At 37.1% G+C, this 20,883-nt stretch overlaps 1 protein-coding gene across 2 annotated transcripts in view; it reads left to right on the top strand.

The window, feature by feature from the left end:
• The window catches only part of TNKS (tankyrase, TRF1-interacting ankyrin-related ADP-ribose polymerase), a 220,893-nt gene that overhangs the window by 170,265 nt on the left and 29,745 nt on the right, over positions 1–20,883 (top strand). For both annotated transcript variants that reach the window (XM_011942810.1, XM_011942811.1), the window contains exons 15-20: positions 782–947; positions 2,398–2,617; positions 2,909–3,018; positions 11,955–12,143; positions 15,518–15,755; positions 16,453–16,535. In XM_011942810.1, the coding sequence (XP_011798200.1) occupies positions 782–947; positions 2,398–2,617; positions 2,909–3,018; positions 11,955–12,143; positions 15,518–15,755; positions 16,453–16,535 (1,006 nt within the window). The remainder of the gene's footprint in view (positions 1–781; positions 948–2,397; positions 2,618–2,908; positions 3,019–11,954; positions 12,144–15,517; positions 15,756–16,452; positions 16,536–20,883) is intronic.

A 20,883-nucleotide genomic window follows, 5' to 3' on the forward strand; every position in this document is an offset into this window, starting at 1 on the left:
TGCTTTCAAAGTGTTACAGTGTATTGGAGAGCAAGCAGCATTTGCTTCTATTGCTCATTTTAACACTTAGCATATTTCATCCCAAAACAAACAAAAAAAAAATTCACTCAATACTTTGCTTCTGCCATGTGTTAACTTCAACATTTTATTCTTTTGATGCACTCTTGTGGGAGCATCTTTTTGTCCTTTTAGAATGTCAGCTGCTTACTAATCAGAGCTTAGACTCCTCTCAGAATAGTTTGCCCGTTTCTTACCTGAGTAGCACTTATAGTTGACATCATCATTTCTCTCACTGAATACTTTTCCGAATTACCTGGATTGTGAATTTTCATTGTTTGGCACCTCAGTATTTAAACCTGTGCACGGAAGTCACCACTGAATCACCACTATGATTAAACCACTATGATTCAATCACCACTATGATTTAAACAACTTTTTACCAAGGTAGAACTTGCCTAAATAAGTTAATTGCATTATATTTTTTGTAAGTAAGCGTACAATTTTCATTAGTAAAACTCATAAAGATAAGGATTGCCGTGAGTATATATCCATCCCCAAGAAACTTAGGAAAAAGTCTTTACATTGAAAGGACATTTTTGAAATTACTACTCCTTATTTACAAACGGATAACTATATCTTAAAGAACAGAGGTGGGTGTATTTCTTTTTGAGCAGTGTTCAGTATAGTCAGTACCATAGAAGAATGGTAGTATTTTTAATATAAGAATCATTTTAACTCAAAGGTTTGTTTTATAACTTTAAAATAATTTTCTTTTGTTTAGTGGCTTGGTGCCCCTTCATAATGCCTGTTCATATGGACACTATGAGGTGGCTGAGCTTTTAGTAAGGCATGGGGCTTCTGTCAATGTGGCGGACTTATGGAAATTTACCCCTCTCCATGAAGCAGCAGCTAAAGGAAAGTATGAAATCTGCAAGCTCCTTTTAAAAGTATGTAGTTTAAAAAGTTATGAAATACAAACTAATTGTATTTCTGTTTTGGTTATTACTTGAAAGTCAGTTGGGGTATGTTATTCTATTAAGAACAATACTGCTGTAGAGACTGCCCTCATTTTCTATTTCCCAAAGACTGTTTATGTGATATGATAAATAGCTTAATATCTGAAATGCTTTGATTAAGTCCATGTCATAAAAATTCATCAAAGTAGGTTTTAGAAAGAGCTGAAGTAGTTTGCATTGCTTATCTAGTACTTATAGTATTAATAACAGAAAAAATTGTACAGGAGAAACAAGCTTTTCAATCAAGTTGGTTTTTTTTTCCTTGTTGGCTATTTTATTATTGTTAACTAACTCATTCTTCATTAGTAAACATTAAACATTGTATCTTTTAAGAACTTATTTTAATATCAGATTTTTATTAAAATATAAGATCATCTCTAAACAAAGTTGTTCATATAGATTTGAGATACATGTAAAAGAGTAAAAACTAGTAGTTATATGAAACTAACTATAATTTATGCTCACTTTAAGTTAAAGTATATTTTTAAAAAATGACCAGATGTGTATGTATGAGATTTTCTCTTGCTTTTTTTAACTACAGAAAAAAAAAATTGATGTGTTTAAATAAAATTCTTCTCCCTTCACTTTTATGATATCAAATATGTTCTTATGAATCTTGAGAAAAACACAATATCTGATACTCATTTTTATTATCACTGGTTGGTAAGAAATAACTTCCAAGTCATTGTGAATCCATTGTCCAATTTGACTTACAACTAATTTCCGCAGTGAGCCCATGACAGTTTGTGGCCAACCCATAATAGAAATTACTGACTTCTATTTACTTTATTTAATAGGTATTGGTAATTAAACTTTTGAAGTCTATAATTTTTAATACATTTATATCTAATTTCATGGTAGATATTAAGACTTAGGATAAAAATATTACCAAACTTTATTCTTACTAATTCTAAAGATGGCCTTTAGAATTAAGTCCTTTTTTACCAATGTGTCTTACTCTACTCTCTTCTTTTTCATACCTACTGAATATCTTTATGTAATTGAATCTGGTCAAAATTAACATCCATGCTATTCTTCAAAGTAAAATAGGTTTCCAAAGACAACTTGGAGTTGGAGAAAAAGTATATTAAACAAGTTATCTCAAAGATACTTAACACTCTCCCTACTTCATCATCACCATTGATCCTGAAGCTTTTACTGAGTAGTATTAATAGTTAAAAAGCTGATCCATTATATTGCTAAGTAGGAATTTTGCAAAGTGTTTTTCAAAATGCATATAGAGTAGATATCTTCCCCTGGAGGAACAAAGGTAGAGTAAATTAAGTACCTACTACCTACCTACCTACCTACCTACCTACCTACTTACTACAGAAAGATACTATAGAAAATACAAACCCCATTTGGCTTTTCTTCTTTGTAGCATGGAGCAGATCCAACTAAAAAGAACAGAGATGGAAATACACCTTTGGATTTGGTAAAGGAAGGAGACACAGATATTCAGGACTTACTGAGAGGGGATGCTGCCTTGTTGGATGCTGCCAAGAAGGGCTGCCTGGCAAGAGTGCAGAAGCTCTGTACCCCCGAGAATATCAACTGCAGAGACACCCAGGGCAGAAATTCAACCCCTCTGCACCTGGCAGGTGAGCGCCCCCAGTGCCTCCATGCCTCCTTTTCCTTTCTCGGACACCTGATACAGTGTACTAAAAGATGAAAGCCATGCTGAACATAAATGGGACTACTTAGTGAAATGCTCTTGATTGACATAGTTTTGTATAATTTCTTATTGTGAAGTCCCTCCATTATGAGATAATAGTATTAACTTTTGAAGCAAAAGTATTAAAACCTTAACATTTTCTGGTCCTTATTTTATATGTATGTATTTTTTTTCTTTTAAGCTGATACGTTTCCTGTATTTTTTTTACTCTAAATAGCAGGCTACAATAACCTGGAAGTAGCTGAATATCTTCTAGAGCATGGAGCTGATGTTAATGCCCAGGACAAGGGTGGTTTAATTCCTCTTCATAATGCGGCATCTTATGGGGTAAGCATACTAACGTTGAAAGCTAGAAAACTGGCCGGGCGTGGTGGCTCACACCTGTAATCCCAGCACTTTGGGAGGCCGAGGCAGGCGGATCATGAGGTCAGGAGATCAAGACCATCCTGGCTAACACAGTGAAACCCCGTCTCTACTAAAAATACAAAAAATTGGCCAGGCATAGTGGCAGGCGCCTGTAGTCCCAGCTACTCAGGAGGCTGAGGCAGGAGAATGGTGTGAGCCTGGGAGGTGGAGCTTGCAGTGAGCTGAGATTGTGCCACTGCACTCCAGCCTGGGCCACAGAGCGAGACTGTCTCAAAAATACATACATACATACATACATACATACATACATACATACATACATACATAAAATAAAATAAAATCTAGAAAACTTCCCTGGCATTTACGACTTTGTTAAATGCATACTATGCGTTAAGTGAGTAGATATCTAACTAATAGCATGATTTAGCACAATTTTAATCTTTTGTTCAGAGTTTTGGCGTTTCTTCCCAGCTAAGCTTAACTATCTTTTGGCCAACAATCATGTTTTTTATTGCTTTTTGGTCTCAGCACATTATCAAGCACAATAATAGGCATGTAATGGGTGTTCAGTTTATATTTATCAATAATATAATATAATATATTTAATATAAAATAATACAATAAATATCAATTTCTTAACTGTACTTCAAGTAGATTTTAAAAATTATAAAAGCTGTGTGGCTGTTATACAGGCATGGAAAGTATGGTGGCTTACATTTATCTTCAGCACCTTAAAAATATTCGAGTAGCCAGGCACAGTGGCATGTGCCTGTAATTCCAGCCATTCAGGAGGCTGACGTGGGAAGATTGCTTGAGCCCAGGAGTTCAAGGCCAAGCCTGGTCAACATAGTGAGACCTTATCTAAAAAAAAAAAAAAACATTAAATGGCTGAGCAGTTGATATATATGGTTTCATAGAGTAGGAATTACTAGCTAAAACCTCCCAGTGAAAGTCCAGAGTTATCCTTTCAAACACTATCATCAGTTGTAAGAGGAAGAGAAATGGATTGCAGTGCCTTGATGCCATATGTCAGAACTGACTGAAAGTAACTAAGGCTCACTCAAGCCTGATGGCTCACGGCAGAAATAGGAGGAATGCTCATGTGCTTGACAGTTCATCCACTTAATCCCTTCTTGACTATAAAAACCCACAGATGCCAGTTCATACATACCAGGTGTTCTCACAGTTGGAATCACTATTGATAGAAGGTGGTTTCTAGATTGCAAAAGCCTGACAAACTGTAAGTAAAAACCAAACCAAACCAACCACCTTGATTACCATATTCTTCCTCCTGCTGCCTTCTCCTTGGCCCTTTGTAATGAGACTGTCATCTCTCAAGCCCATTCTACAAAGATCTGTATGACAAATCTGAGTGGGGATACTTTTAAGGAAAGCAACAATCCAGTTTTCTGAAAGAAAATTATGCCTCCAAGTATGATATAAATTAATCGAAATTATATTTAATAAGTATTAGTACTGAAATCGTCTTGAAACTACCGTATTTAATCTTTCTAAAGATGAGTAATCTTTTATTAAAATTCATATAAATTTTAACCTTCCTTCACATAAGGTTCTCAATTTCTCTGAACAACAAATACTTCTACCAAAGACTTGGCATGCTAAATATTTGCTGCTAACATACTACATATACATTACATGTAATTCTTGACCCTTAAGTTATAACTATACATGTATATCATTTGGAGACTAATTTTCAGCACTCCTTAGCATAATTGGTTTCTTCATATGGTATTCTACTAATCCTTTTGCTTAGCTTCAGTTAAGAGTTTTTAAAGCCAATGGGATCAGTGGAACGGAAATTAGATCTTTTATCTTCTCTGTAAACCTGCTATGAGTAAGGACAGGTGGTGGCCGTGGAATTATAATAATGAACCGATCTAGTAAAGCTTGTGTTAACACTGTCATCGGTGTAGACTACAGTAGATCCCATACATTGTGGATGTAGGGAAGTTCTACTCCATTAGCTTGCACCTTTCACAGTCTTTATAGCAGTCACAGCGGATAAGGAAAAGAACAAATTTAGAAAGTATTTTACCTTTTGATCCTCATTCTTCTCATGGGCTAGTGTTAAGATGTGTTCTACTCCATTAATCTTCACCTTGCACAGTCTCTATAGCTGTCACAGAGGATAAAGAAAAGAAAAGTTAATTTATAAAGTAAGTATTTTACCTTTTGATCCCCATCAGTTAAGATGTTACTTACTCTACATGTGTGTCACTTGAAGACCACCGTGAAGAGACTAAAATGTACAGTGGTTCTCTTGTGGCTCAAGCGTAACGTAGAGTGCTGGTCGACCTCGTCTAACTTCATGTTCCCTTGAGGCTGACTTGCTGTCAGCTGAAGAGAGGTGTAATGCAATCAGGCTCCTGACCAGAAGTCCCCTCTTTCATCTTCATAAACTTAATTCACCATCACCCATAACTCCCCTTCTCCTTTTCTAACTCCAAGTGAAAAAAAATAATGAACACTTTTTTTCACTATCTCTTTTTATGTTTGTTAAATCCCTACTGCTTAGCTGTTTGTAAATGAAGGTAACTTACTGAGGTGAAAATGAACAAAAAATTCTCCAGGCTATGTAAAGGGCATTTGATAGAGGTTTTGGTCAGCCTGGTTCATCTCATCCTTGTATGGAAGAAGGCAAATGGGTTACCTAATACGTTTATAGCAAATATTTTCACCTCATTGCGAGGGTGGATTGAGTCACTCAAAAATGTTTTCCTGTGTTAAACTTGTAAATTTAAAAAGCAGGCATCCGCGAGTTGGTGGCTGTCACTTTTGTGACGCACTTTCACGTTGGTGGTTTCTAGACTTTTTTTTTTTTTTTTTTGGGTCAGATACGTGAGTGTGATAATACCTTTTCTTGGTTTGTCTTTTAACATGGGCAACCCACTTCCCTCATTGCCTCAGCAATCTCACACGACCCACAGTGACTCCCGGTTGGCATTTTCCCCATTCAGAGTCTCTGTCCTGCAAAATAATTTTATTTAACGCCACTTGTAAAACCTGTCATCTATTACGAGTAACCAGTCAGTAACCATATTAAGTCAGTATTTCTCTTAATCTCAATTAATAGACTTAAAGCAAGGCTAGTCATGGTGGTTCACATCTGTAATCTCAGCACGTTGGGAGGCTGAGACAGCAATATGGTTTAAGGCCAGGATTTTGAGTCCACCCTGGGCAACATAGTGAGACCGTATCTCTATATAATTATATTTTAAATAAATATTAAATAAATATTTATAAGTAAATATTTAAAATATAATGAATTAAATTAAGGAGTATTTATTTGTACTCCTTAAATATGTATACTTATATATTTAAGGATATATATATCCACATATATATTTAAGGAGTACTAATAAATACGTATATTTATATATTTAAGGAGTACTAATATTAACACAATATAAAAAGTGTAAAAAGCTATGTTGTCTCCCCTCAGCTAAAGAGTAGATATAACTATGTTTCTATTATATGTAGACTGATAAATTGTGTATCTTTCAAAAGTTCCTTTTTATTCATTCTATCCTGCCTTGGCTGGACATTTTAATGAAATCATAGGGCTCCAGTCTACATTTCTGTTAGGATGGCAAAACACTGATTATTTTATATTCATCCCATGAATTTGATGATGCTTGAACTAGCCTGGCCACATATAATCATTTTGTGGAGTAGACTTTCTGTGGCATATCGTCTGGAATAGAGCTTCTATACTGAAAATTAAGCAATTTATAGAGCAGTTGTAGGTATAGTGTTACCCAGGGATCTCTACTTAAATAATTTCTTCTTCCTAATACTATTCTCTTTCCCATTTTCAGCTTGGAAGAAAAATGGCTCTTGTGTTTTAGTCTAGCACAGTCTGCAGGCATCTGTGGTTTAATGGAGAAACCTGAACTTAGAGTCTGAATATCTGGGATCTCATCTTTCCTCTTCTGTTTTATAACCCAGTAGTCTTCAGCAAGTGCCTCAATTTTTCTCATCTTCAGTTTTCTCAGTAGTAAAATTTACGTTGGATTCCAAGACCTTCTTTCCAGGTTGTTGTAATGATTAAATGAGACCGTGCATGTGGAAATTCCTTTATCTAATGTAAGGGATTATAAAAATGCAAGGTAATACGGTTATTATAAGATAACTTGCTTCATGACTGGGCGCAGTGGCTCATGCTTATAATCCCAGCACTTTGGGAGGCTGAGGCGGGAGGATCGTTTGAGCCCAAGAGTTCAAGACCAGCCTAGGCAACATAGCAAGACCCCATTTCTACCAAAAAGTATATATCTATCTCTATATCTATAGAGATACTAAAAATTAGTAAATTCCTCACTTCCCACAGCCTCTGTACTGAGCCAGTCAGAATAAGGGCTGCATGTCACTCTTACATCTCACAGCCTTAGGAACAATCTATATATTTGACTGGCTCAGTATTTGTATTAAATAAACACAGATTAATTGACTGGCCTGAGGATGAAATAATAGTCTTAGGTAGCTGTGAAATTACCTAGTTATTTACTTACACAGTTATTTCTTGTTCATTATTCCTTCATACATATTTACCTTTTTTCCGCTAGAGAGCCCAGTCTGCTCTGTGTGTCTTTGAGCCTTTTTTGTATAAAAAGAACCTCAGTTTTTCCAAATGGAGAAAAAAATACATATTTATTTAAGAAGCATCAATAAAAATTACAAGTTGCATGAGAGCTGATATTAGTGGTAGTGTGCCTTATGTGTTGGTGTTCTTTATATTATAATGCCTTGTATTATATTTGAATGTATGTTTACGCAAGACAGTTAACTTTTCTGCTAGTCAGTAAATGGCATTGATACTTACTACGACGAAGCATGTAAATTCATATCTTATAAGAGTAAATCAATTGGCTGATATATTTTCTCTCAATTGTTTTTATTTTCCAGTGCTTTCTCTAAAATGGATAACATCTGGGGAATTTCATGACATAACTGTAATAAAGCACCTGTACAGTTAAATGGCTTTAACTGAAGCTAAGCACATTTCTCTTTCCCCTACTTCCCACCTTTTTAAAATTAAAGGCTTCCCAGTCTTTTTATGTTGTATTTGTCATTTAAAGCATTTTGTATTGCAGCTGGATTCTGAAACTATGTTAAATTGTCTGTTTCTCCTGGAAACATTCCAACAGAGATCAGTTTCTTTTCTGGACCATCTAGTTCAGTGCTTTTGCTCTTATATACTGTGTTGAATAGAATTGAAATGCTATTTATTGGATTTGTCAGCCTTAAATTCCAGTTACTATTTTTGCCTCTGTGGTATAGCTACTTAAAAGAATTAAACAGCTTAAGAACTGTATTTTTAGTCTATTTGGGTAGGAATGTACTCCTTCCTGTTCATTGTTCTTTCAGACATTTGTCGGAAAATTTCACAAGCATGTAATTGGTTTGTCCAAGCATAAACTATAACTTCAATATAAAGAAAGCTTAATAATACATACTAGATAATACAATTCATTTTATACACATATACACAAACATGTAATTTTCCTTGGACTTTTTGTAATTTTGGAAGCCTGTGTAAATTAGTCTACCAAATAATATTATTCTGCCAATAAACATGGGAGTTCAATAAAAGTAATCATCAGAAACAGTTTCAATAGCTTGTAACCTCGCTGGGGAGAAGCTTGAAATTATTCTGTGCTTTTGGGTTAACTTAACAAAAATTACTGCCTTTTTTCAACATATAGCTGAATAAGGGAGATAAATTATTAAGTTTGGTTTTGTTTTAGGTGATTTTGATAATACCACAAGTGGTACCTCTGTTTTCATCTTTTGTGTTAGAAAATTTAAAAATAATTAAGCTATAGAATTAATTTTATAGGGATAGTATAATGCCAGAAGAATCACCAAACATATCCTGTTCTGAGAAGCCTTAGTCTGATTATACAGCTTTTTTATTTTATTTTTTGTTTATGGGGTTTTTTGTTTTGTTTTGTTTTGAGATGGAATCTCACTCTTCACCCAGGCTGGAATGCAGTGGGGCAGTCTTAACTCACTGCAACCTCCGTCTCCCGGATTCAAGCGATTCTTCTGCCTCCCGAGTAGCTGGGATTACAGGTGTGTGGCGCCACACCCAGCTAATTTTTGTAATTTAGCAGAGATGGGGTTTCACCATGTTGGCCAGGCTGGTCTCAAACTCCTGACCTCGAATGATCTGCTGGCTTCAGCCTCCCAAAGTGTTGGGATTACAGGAGTGAGCCACTGCACCTGGCCTATTTTTTGTTTTTTGGCAGTTTTTTGCTTTGTATTATTAGAGCAAATGTGGAAACTTTCCTTAGTAGTTGACTGATCTGTACTTTTCTTTTTAGATAAATGTTCTTCACTTCGTTTTCAGAAACTACTATTTCTAAAATTAGGAAATACAGATATTTATATTACATAAAGTTAACTACTACCTCGGAAAAAGTGCCTGTTCTTTTTGAAGTGAGTGTCTTCAAGAGTGCAGGGAAGACAATGATATCTTAAGGAAGATAGAAAGTGGCATGCATTTAGTAGCACCTTGGGAACTTTCTTGACCTTCCCTGTCTTTTCCCATTCTCATAAATGTCTTCCTTAAAAACCTCAATGTATGGTAGTTGAGCAGCAGCATGAGTTAGAAATGTATTCTCAACAGATAATGTGCTTTTGAGTTAATTATCCAAACTGACCAAGTTATGCCTGGAAATGTGTCTGTAAGGGACACAAATGTGCTAATTGCACCGAATTATAGTATATTGGAGTTGAAATGGATCTCAGAAATACTTAAGTGGTAACCAGCCTAACATCCTAAATGTATTTATAACAATATACAAGTTATTTTTAATATTTTTTTTTTTTTTTTTTTTTTTTTGAGTCAGAGTCTTGCTCTGTCGCCCAGGCTGGAGTGCAGTGGCCGGATCTCAGCTCACTGCAAGCTCCGCCTCCTGGGTTTACGCCATTCTCCTGCCTCAGCCTCCCGAGTAGCTGGGACTACAGGCGCCCGCCACCTCACCCGGCTAGTTTTTTGTATTTTTTAGTAGAGACGGGGTTTCACCGTGTTAGCCAGGATGGTCTCGATCTCCTGACCTCGTGATCCACCCGTCTCGGCCTCCCAAAGTGCTGGGATTACAGGCGTGAGCCACCGCGCCTGGCCTATTTTTAATATTCTTAAAAAGCCTATCTGTTGAATCAGTAGTGCTATTGTGTAATTGATTGTCTTAGCTTATTTTATAAGGGTTTTTGAGAAGAAGCTGAAGCCTTTTGCTATATGGAGCTCTTACTTGAGTGAACCTGGTCTCCGTGGAACTTGCTCCTATATTGGCTTTTATAGTCCTGCTCCTTTATAGTTCTTCTCCAGCTTCCGTTTTTCCTTTTGTCTCCTCTGAGGATTTTTCTTCCATTCTCCTTGTCCAAAATACTGTTGTTTTCAAGGTTTTATCCACTTCGTAATTACCTTTCTGTATTCCTTTCCTTAATGAGCTCATTTGTCAAGTAGCTACAACTATTAATCCACTATTCCATTTCGTAATCTCCCTGGAGCCCCCAGCCCCAATCCTCAGCCCTCCATAGGTATTGAGCAGATGCTGATTGGTGAGTGAGTGGCGGGAGAGTGAGTGAGTGAATGAGTGAATGATGCCCCCTTGACTGTGCTCCAACCTCTTCTGACAAACCATCTACAGAATGTCTTTACTTGGATGTTTTACTTCAGAAGGTGCCTACTACCTCAATGAGCCTTATCTGAGAGTTTCATATCTACTTAAACTTCCTTTTTTTTGAGATGGAGCCTTGCTCTGTTACCCAGGCTGGAGTGCAGTGGTGCGATCTCAGCTCACTGCAACTTCTGCCATTTGGGTTCCAGCGATTCTCTTGCCTCAGCCTCCCAAGTAGCTGGGATTACAGGCTTGCACCACCATTCCCAGCTAATTTTTGTATTTTTAGTAGGGACGGGGTTTCACTATGTTGGCCAGGCTGGTCTCGAACTCCTGACTTCAGGTGCTCCGCCCACCTCAGCCTCCCAAAGTGCCAGGATTACAGGCGTGAGCCACCGCACCCAGCCTCTACTTAAACTTTACAACTCAATTTCTGTTAATAGTTCTATCTTATTTTCTAATCTTCTAGATTCTCCCCTCCTTCCCCCCCTTCCCAAAAAATGTAGTCATCTTTGACTTTTTCTCTTATGTTGTGAATTTGGCTTTCTAAACCCAGTTTTTTTCCTTTCAAAATTTCTCAGATTTAGCCCTTGTTTTCCATTTTTCTGTAACTGTCAACGGTTCAGAGTCTCATCACCTCACGCCCAGGTTATTAGCATGTCTGCTGCTAACATTTCCTCCACCCCTCAATCATTTAGACATAATAGACCAATTTTCATAAAATGTTATGTTGCTTTTTCAAAGGCTGAAGCAAAAACATTGAGAATCTTTGAGATGAGTATTTCAGTAAATCTGATTGCATTAGGTTAGAAAAGAAATGGGAAGATAAGAGAATCAATGTGAATAGAATGCGTGTTTGAAAAGTTTGGCAGATAGATTAGACCATTAACAGAAGACTTGAATTAGGTACTAGTTTCACTTTACAAAACGAAACACCTTACATCATATTTGTTTTTAAAATAAAGCTGAATATATTAGGATGAATTTTTTTGTAAAAAAAAAAAAAGCCCATGAACAGTTACAGGATAATAGTATAGTTGTGTAATTGAGATTTTGAAGGAGGCAAGAAAAGATGGAGTCCAAAGTGTAGGTAGAAGACTGAAATTCTTTTTTATTTTTTAGAAGAAACTTCTGTTAAGGGTGAAAATGGAGATATAGAGAGAGTGAATTATTAAATAAAAACAAGTATACACGATGGTGCTTTACCAGATGATCTCATTCTTAACTTTGTATCCTTTTCTTTTTCTTCAGCATGTTGACATAGCAGCATTATTGATAAAATACAACACGTGTGTAAATGCAACAGATAAGTGGGCATTTACTCCTCTCCATGAAGCAGCCCAGAAAGGAAGGACGCAGCTATGTGCCCTCCTTCTAGCGCATGGTGCAGACCCCACCATGAAGAACCAGGAAGGCCAGACGCCTCTGGATCTGGCAACAGTAAGTCCTCATTTCAGATACTGAGTATTGTTTCTTATACTTTCAGAGATGACATTAAATTCTCGGGCTCACCAGCTTACTTTTAGTCATGTTTATTTCACTTAGAACAGAGATCTCCTTCTGAAAATTTTTGAAGTTCACCCTTTTTCTATGAAATTATAATTTAAAACTCTTAAGGCAAACTAATCAGTAAGTTAGTGTAATTTTTTTTGCCATTCTTAGCGGGCTAGTAAAACATGAATCATAAGAAAACACATTTTTAGAGTATACCGTCAAAGAATTACATTTAGTAAAATATCTCGTACCTTCTATATTTGGCATGTTATTGTAGAGCAACTAATGTTCATGATGATTTACCTAGGTCTGTGAGATAGTCAAAGAAAAATTAACTCTGGGCAGTATTATTTAACTGCAGAGTCAAAGTTAAGCACCACATCCTCTTCCCTGAACTTTCTGAAAATCAGGGAGTTACTGTATAGTCACAATAATTTCTAATTTTTTAAGCCAGAAATGTTTTTTCAAGTTATATTCTGTTTCATTTATTTATTGCTGAGTAACTGTTTCAAAACACTTAGTGGCTTAAAATAATAATGATTTATTATTTCTTATGATTCTGTATGTTGGCTAGGAGATTCTGGTCTTACCTGGGGTCACTTGTGTAATTGCATATAGCTGGTGGCTGGGGCAGAAACATAAAGACAGCTTCACTCATATGCCTGGGGCCTTGACAAATACAACTAGAAGACTGGGGCCTCGCTAGTCCCACGTGGCATCTCATCATTAAGTAGTCTTGTTAGAATTTCTTCACCGAATAATTGCATCTCAAGAGGGAGAAAACAGAGGCTGCCATTGTTCTTTAAGGCTAAGCCTGGAACTGACATGCTGTCACTTCCGCCACGTTCTGTTGTGCAAAGCGAGTCATGAACTCAGCTCAGGTTCAAGGGATAGGAAAATAGATTCCACCTTCTTTGAAAGGAGAAGCAAAAATTTCATGGCCATCTTTAATCAGCCACAGTCTTCCCTGTGACTACAAATTAAATCTATTTTTCCCACATTCAAATTACACTCACCTGCCACACACTCCCCCAACCAACAAGAGGCACAGATAGTCATCACTGGGTCCTTAGCAGTTCTAAAATTCAGCCAATCACGAGTTATCAGGGCCGTCTACTCTGGAGTTAGGGAATGGTGCCTGATTAGGGCCCATTCTGCTCCCAGAGAGTGGTTCACTGTGGCTGTATTTTTTTTTCCTTTCTTTTTTTTTCTTTCTCTTGAGATACAGTCTGGCTCTGTCACCCAGGCCAGAGTGCAGTGGCATGATCATGGCTCACCACAACCTTGACCTCCCAGATTCAAGCCGTCCCTCCACCTCAGTCTCCTAAGTAGCTGGGACTACGGGCACGTGCCACTATGCCTGGCTTTTTTTTTTTACTTTTTGTAGAGACAGGGTGTTGCTATGTTGCCCAGGTTAGTCTTGAACTCCTGGGCTCCTCCCTCAGCCTCCTTCCTCAGGCTCCCAAAGTGCTGGGATTACAGGTGTGAGCCACTGTACCCAGCCTCTGTGGCTCTTGGCCATGCCCTCTGAATTATCCTTGTCTTTTCATAAGAAATGGATCATATTTACAGCCAAATGGCTTTCTCCACCTGTTCCCTGCTTGTAGAAATTTTGGGGACCCTAAGCCTTTTACTATTTTAATCTACCTGTCCCTTTTAGTCAAACTAGTACAACTCTTCCTTTATAAACTTTTGGATTTCCCATCAAATTACGCACCACTCCATCAGCCAAAAGCCCCACCCACAAATCTTTTCAAGACAAGTCCTTCTGTAATATGGATTCCAAGTCAAGGTGCAGTGGGGCAATGCCCATAAGACCCTTCGAAGCTCTTTCATCTAGCCAAGGGAATTCACAAGGTACCACCTTAGAGGTTTTTTAAAGATTTTGAGGTAATATATCTATACTTCTGGTTGATTTTTATTCTGAGGCCATGTTTTCCTGTCAGCACCCTGGATTTGACCTTTGGCCTGAGGCTATGCCTTACTTGAAGAAACTTTTGCTGATGGAGAGGCTGGGAATGGTGAATAATTTTATTTTCTAACCTAGCAAATCTTGGGTGAATACTTTTCCTTAAAGAGAACTAAACAGTTCCTTTCTCTCTTCCTGTACCTTATCATGGGCAGGTAAACATACCAGTCCAGCTGGCGAGGCAAAATTTGTTCTGGAAATTTCCTTAGCCAAATTTACAAGTTTATTTAGGTTCACGTTCTGCCTTCCATAAGACTTTATGTGCCAGTGTTGCCAAACTTTCTGCTACACAGCATCAGTCCCCTTTCTCTTGCCTTCAGTAGCACTTGCCTGTCTTCCACTCACAGCCTTCCTCAGCAATAACCAGGCCACCCTTCACACCTCCAACCAAAGCCACATGTCCACCAGCACCCCACTTCCCGGTACTGGTGTGCGTTTCATTTCTCTATTGCTGCACACTAAGCCACCCCCAAACCCAGTGAGGGTTTAACATGACGATTTGTTGTTTCTCACACTTCTGGGAGGTGACTGGGCTCAGCTGGCCAGTTCTGCTGGTTTTGTAGTTACCTGCACCTGGGAACTCAGCAGAGGCTGGGGCTTCCAAGATAGCCTTTCATCCTGCAGGGCTCTCCCTGCATAGGATCTCACCACTCAGGAGTCTAGCCCAAACTTCTGTACAGCAAGGCACATGGCTTCTAAGAGAGTAAAAGTAGACACTGCCAATCCACTTAAAGCCTGGCTCAGAAGCCTCAGAACATCACTTCTGCATTCTGTTGGACAAGACAACTCACAGGGCAAAGCACATTCAAGGGGGGTGGAAATTCAAGGGGAGGCATGCGTGACGGGAGGAAGGAATTGATGGCTGGCTGTCCCTGGAGACTATCTCCCGCATACTCGAAAAGCAGTTGCATCTAATACTTAAAAACTGTAAAGTTTATGAATAAATGAGCTAAGAGTGTCATCCCTTTGAAATTTCACCAGATGCTAATTTTACATGACACTATTAAGTGTGAAGTAAATAACCAGATTATTATAGGTATTTAAACATAAACAAAATATAGTAAATATGGAAATTTTTCTAAAGAAGGGTGACAGTTAACACTGAAAGTGCTTTTTTTTAATGAAAGAAGAAATATTTTTAAAAATTACATGGTTTCTCCAACTCTGTCTACTGAAACTACTGAAACTCTTTGGAGCTGTGGATAGGAGAAAGAATGATCAAAAACCAGAAGGGGATAGATAATGAGGCATTCATTAAGGAAAAAATCCACAAAGCATTTGGTTCTTAGTGAAAAACTAACCATTTCAATATATAGTATTTTCATGTTTTTTCTTTTAATCATTTTTTTAGGCTGACGATATCAGAGCTTTGCTGATAGATGCCATGCCCCCAGAGGCCTTACCTACCTGTTTTAAACCTCAGGCTACTGTAGTGAGTGCCTCTCTGATCTCACCAGCATCCACCCCCTCCTGCCTCTCTGCTGCCAGCAGCATAGACAACCTCACTGGCCCTTTAGCAGAGTTGGCCGTAGGAGGAGCCTCCAATGCAGGGGATGGCGCCGCGGGAACAGAAAGGAAGGAAGGAGAAGGTGAGTAGACCCCGTGAATGCTTATTTATTTATGCCTTTTGTTCGTGGAGCAGAATTACTTTTTTCTATTGATAATTGTTGAACGCCTCAATTAGAGAAGTCCTGTCTGAAATTTTCGTACACACAACATCTTATAAGAAATATTTCTTCATAGAAGACTGCCACATTTCTTGGCATTGCCATTGTTCTTATTTCTGTATATTCTAGAGCATCTGTTTACAACCAGCACCTTATTGAACCACTTATCCTGAAATTGTGTCGGAACACAACTGAGAGGTCATTTCAGGCATGAAAACTAAAATGATACCTGATACATTTAGATTTTTTAATTCATTAAAAGCTTTAGATTTCTCTGTGTAAGTAGTATTCTATAGTATAAATATTATACGATAATATTTTAAAATTAGTATTATTCTCTATATTTTTATGAATTACAATAAGTTATAATTCTATATTCTAACCATATTAGAATTGATATAAATACTAATTTGATAAAGATAAAACACTCTGCTTTTATTTCTCAATCAACTTCAGAAATAAAGTGTCTGAATTAAATCTATGTATTCTGTATTATTTTATGCCATGTAAAATCATCTGACAGCCAAGGTTGTCAGAGTCATGTCTTTAAATGGATACTGAAATTTTCTTTATATTTAGAGAATTCTTTCTGAGAATCATGAATATGTTTCTGTTTTAGTTACCGGTCTTGACATGAATATCAGCCAATTTCTAAAAAGCCTTGGCCTTGAACACCTTCGGGATATCTTTGAAACAGAACAGGTAAACACTCTTTTATATATTTGAGTCATTTAAACTAAATACTAAGAATTAGGCTGGATGCAGTGGCTCACACCTTAATCCCAACACTTTGGAATGCTTAGGCAGGATTGCTTGAGCCCAGGAGTTTGAGACCAGCCTGGGCAACAAAGCGAGACCCCCATCTCTACAAAAAAAAAAAACCAAAAACGTGTTTTTAAGTTAGCTGACCATGGTGACTTGCTGGGCACCTGTAGTCCTAGCTGCTGGGAGGCTGAAGCAGGAAGATCACATGAGCCCAGGAGTTTGAAACTGCAGTGAGCTGTGATTGTGCCACTGCATTTCAGCTTTGGTGACAAAGTAAAACCCTATCTCAAAAAAAAAAAAAAAAAAAGAATTATTAATTGCCACCCACCTCTTTTCTCTTTTGCTTCTTATGAGCTATTTTTAAACCCACAACACATTTCTGTAAGAAGCCAGAGGAGCCCAGTATTTTATACTTCTCCCCACAATTGTCTGACAAATGAGAGTCTTTGTTTTGTTTTGTCTTTACAAGCAGCCTAGCACTTTGCATGTTATTACATGTCAGAACTTAGGCCACGCAGCTACCATCATTGTCCTTGGTGGTCTGGTTTCCGGAAAGTGTCAGTCTTCATTCATCTCACTTCATTATCCATGTGACTGTGCTCCTGAAGCCGCTGCCCATTCATTTGGAAAGCGCAGTCGTACTTAGACAAGTGCACCTTTTAAGAATCGCCCCTTTATGAAGTTTCTGTTGTCCACTTGGAATCTTAAATAATCTTGAACCAAAAGTTGGCCATACATTCCAATAGACCCACCCTATTTGGGGATCCATCTTAAATGTCTGTGAAGGGCTAAGGATGGAGTCATCATTAGGGCATGTATGAATTTAGGATTGTTCTGTTTGTTTTACTGTTTTTGTGCGGTATAAGGAGTTGTAATATTACACGCTTTCATTATTATGGTCAACTTTAAATATTGAATGCTGGTAAGTCCTGAATTTAAATGGACTATTGATATACATGAAATTTTAGAATGGGAAAGGTGTTTAGAGAAAATTAAGTTATTCTCCCAGGTGTAGGGCTCACCCTTGTATAATAACACCCATGTTAGTCCTGCAGCCAGGGAAGATACCTTGGTAAAATTTGGGACAGGTGTAATAGAATGCTTGTAACTTAAAGTGTGCCAAAAACTGCCGGTAGGTATAATTCATTTGTTTTGGGCTTATGCTCACCCTGTTTTGCACAGAGATCTAATCTCCAGTCTACATATGTATTCAGTTTCACAGGACTATCCTCCCTACAGAGGCTGTAGGGGAGAGTCTATTCCATGCCTCTTCTTGCTTCTGATGGTTGGCAGCTTCTTTGGCTTGTGGCCACGATACTCTAGTCTCTGCTTCCATCTTCACATTGCCTTCCTGTCCTCTGTGTCTCTTCTAAGGACGTTTACATTGAATTTGAGGCCACCAGTATAATCTCCTCATGTCTAGACCCTTAACATAATTTTGTCTGCAGACACTCTTCTTCCAAAGAAGGTGACATTCATAGGTTCTCAGGATTAGAACGTAGACATACCATTTTGAGGGCCACCATTTCAGCCCACTACAACAGGATGTGGCCCTTTATATCTTTTTAAGACCTAGTCAACTTATCAGAGGTGTCAACCTTTCAACCACCCACCTCTACACATCTTCCCCTATTTTGGAATAAATCTGTTTTTTCAATTATTCTTTATATGACATGATTTTCCACTATTTCACTGGCACCTTTGGCCCACTATGGTTCCCTTCTAGATTTATAGTCAATTTGGAGTTAACTTAAAAACCAGGTCGTTTTTCTATTTTATATCAGTTATACTGTTAAGATTTTCTTCTGCTTTTTCTTTTTTTGTTTTGTAGCTACATTTTTTCATTGTATTTCATCTTTAATGCTCTTAATAACAACAGTTGAGTAGGGATAGCATTGGACTAAAAGAAGACCTTAATTCTAATTACTTTTACCCTCTTACTAGCTGTGTAAAATTGGGCTAAAAGACATTTATCCTATCACTTCCTTTACCAGTAAAACCTAATGCCTACAAATGTTCAGAGAGTTAAAATTCTCGGTAATATTGTGCTGCTGTGTCAGCTTTTAATACAGTGATGCATCACATGTACCTTTGGTCTAATGGTTAGGACTTATAGACTGCTGTCTATAAAATTGTTTTCTTTCCCAACCATTTATTCATCCTCTGGTTTGGAGCTTTCTTAGGAGAATATCCTAAACAGTAAGAATGCTTTATCCTTATTCCCTAACTTAAGGTGTGAAAGCTGTTTTAAAATAATTATACTCTGCTCTTCCCATATTACAGCTATAGCTGTTCTTCCCAAATCATTTCCACAATAATTGTAAAATTTCAAACACATCTTTGCTAAATAAACCAAAGACCTTAACCCAAACAAATAATTCCAATTTACTGATGAAAGTTTTCTAAAGAATGTTAATTTTCTTCTTTTAGTCAGTTTGCATTATAATTTTATGTGTTATTTCTTTTTTACTTTGTATTGTATATTCTCATTGTCAGTAACTGACTTCCTGTGGCATATTTATCACATTTTATTGATTTGAATAGTTTAATAGTTTAGTCTCCTAGTCACTCCTTCTGACAGCTTGTTCTGGTTTCATGAGTTTCATTGTTCTTTTTTTACTGCAGTTTCGTTCTTAGTAAACAGTTCCATTGATTTTCTTTTAGCCAGAATAATTTCTATAGCCTTTTCTTGATCAATACATAGACAATTGCATTTAATGTGTATTACCAAGCGCAGTTCTTTTCCTCCAGACAAGTGATATTACCTTTCTTTGTTTCTAACTGTGTCTGGCTTAATCATCAAGCAATCAAGTGTATTTTTATTTTAATTGCAAATGTTATTTATCTAGCCTTCCATTATAAATAAATGTGATAACCTTTTCCATAACTTTAACCATCAGCATTTTCTCCCGTTAACATTCTGTATCAGTAATATGTGATGATGGTGCACATACTTGTATAGTGGGGGAGGAGTGAGGGTGCATGCATTGTACTCATTTAATTCGTATCTGTTTGGCTTAAGCCAGGGGAGCCATTGTTTTCTGATGTGTTTTGACATGCTCATATGTCTCATTGCCTGTGTACCTACTCATGGATGCCAGTGGGGTGTGGAATGTAGGTATTTTATTTCTGGTCCGAGAGAAAACCTTCTGCACATCATAGCCGCACCTCCTGTCTTCACAGTTACTCTCTCGGAAGTCTCTAAACTAAATTGTCTTGTTTCCCATAGATACTTTACCAAGTTCTGTGTTAAATAATATATACCTGTATCCTTTCTAGTTAATTATAGTACCCATGTGACTTTGGCCCTTCCTTTATAACATAGCTTTCTACCTATGAACATAGGTAGAACACTTTTTCTATGGGAAAGACATATTTTATTTACACTACAATTCCTGGAACATAAATGCTATCACTTGGAAGACTGCTTATGGACATCTTTATGGTTAACCTGTGTATTTTCATGGAAAGTGACCAGATAAATTTTGATTTCAAATTCTTGAAGATAAAAGCATGGCCTCCAGTAATTCATTGTGAATTTGATTATAAAGTTAGTACTTATTACTACTACTGTACCATACAACCTTTTAAGCCCAAGCAAGAGAAAGGTCTTTTTCATTAAAACTAATTTTCTCTCCCCACCCAAAGTAAAATGACTCTTAGAAGCTACAGGTAGCTCTTTTTGCAGTGACCTTTGCTTTATGTGCAAGATGACTTTAACTGACATGTGGATAGTCTTTATTCTTAATATTATAATTTTATTTTAATGTATACTAGATAGAAATAACTAGCCCAACAAGCTTGTGATTTCCTCGGTATAATAACTAAGTCAAGGTTTTATAAAAGGGGCAAGTTAATTTAAATATGATTTTCAGAAAAAAATGTCTAACAGCTGATAGGAGTATATATAAAATCCCTGAATCTTGAAGCAACATGTCTAAAATCCAACTAACTGCTTTCCATCCAGATATTTCTATTTCTTTTTTTGATACAATAGTCTCATAGTTACCCAGCTGCAGAATTTTGGAATAATCTTTAATTACTTTCATTCTTTTATTTTAACCATTTCTATTTACCAGGCCCTGTAAATAGAGTTCTCCAGTTGCTTTCAGATTCATCCCTTCCATGCCATTTTATCTTCATCTTGTTCCCAGTTGCTTTCCCTTCCAAATCTGCCCTTCATAATGCCAACAGTCTCATCCTCCTAAAATACAACATCGATCATATTACTCTGCTGAAAAGACTTCCCAGGGCCTTTGGTATATATATATATATATTTTTTTTT

This window comes from Colobus angolensis, unplaced genomic scaffold (assembly GCF_000951035.1).
Source record: "Colobus angolensis palliatus isolate OR3802 unplaced genomic scaffold, Cang.pa_1.0 Scaffold210, whole genome shotgun sequence".
Taxonomy (NCBI): domain Eukaryota; kingdom Metazoa; phylum Chordata; class Mammalia; order Primates; family Cercopithecidae; genus Colobus; species Colobus angolensis.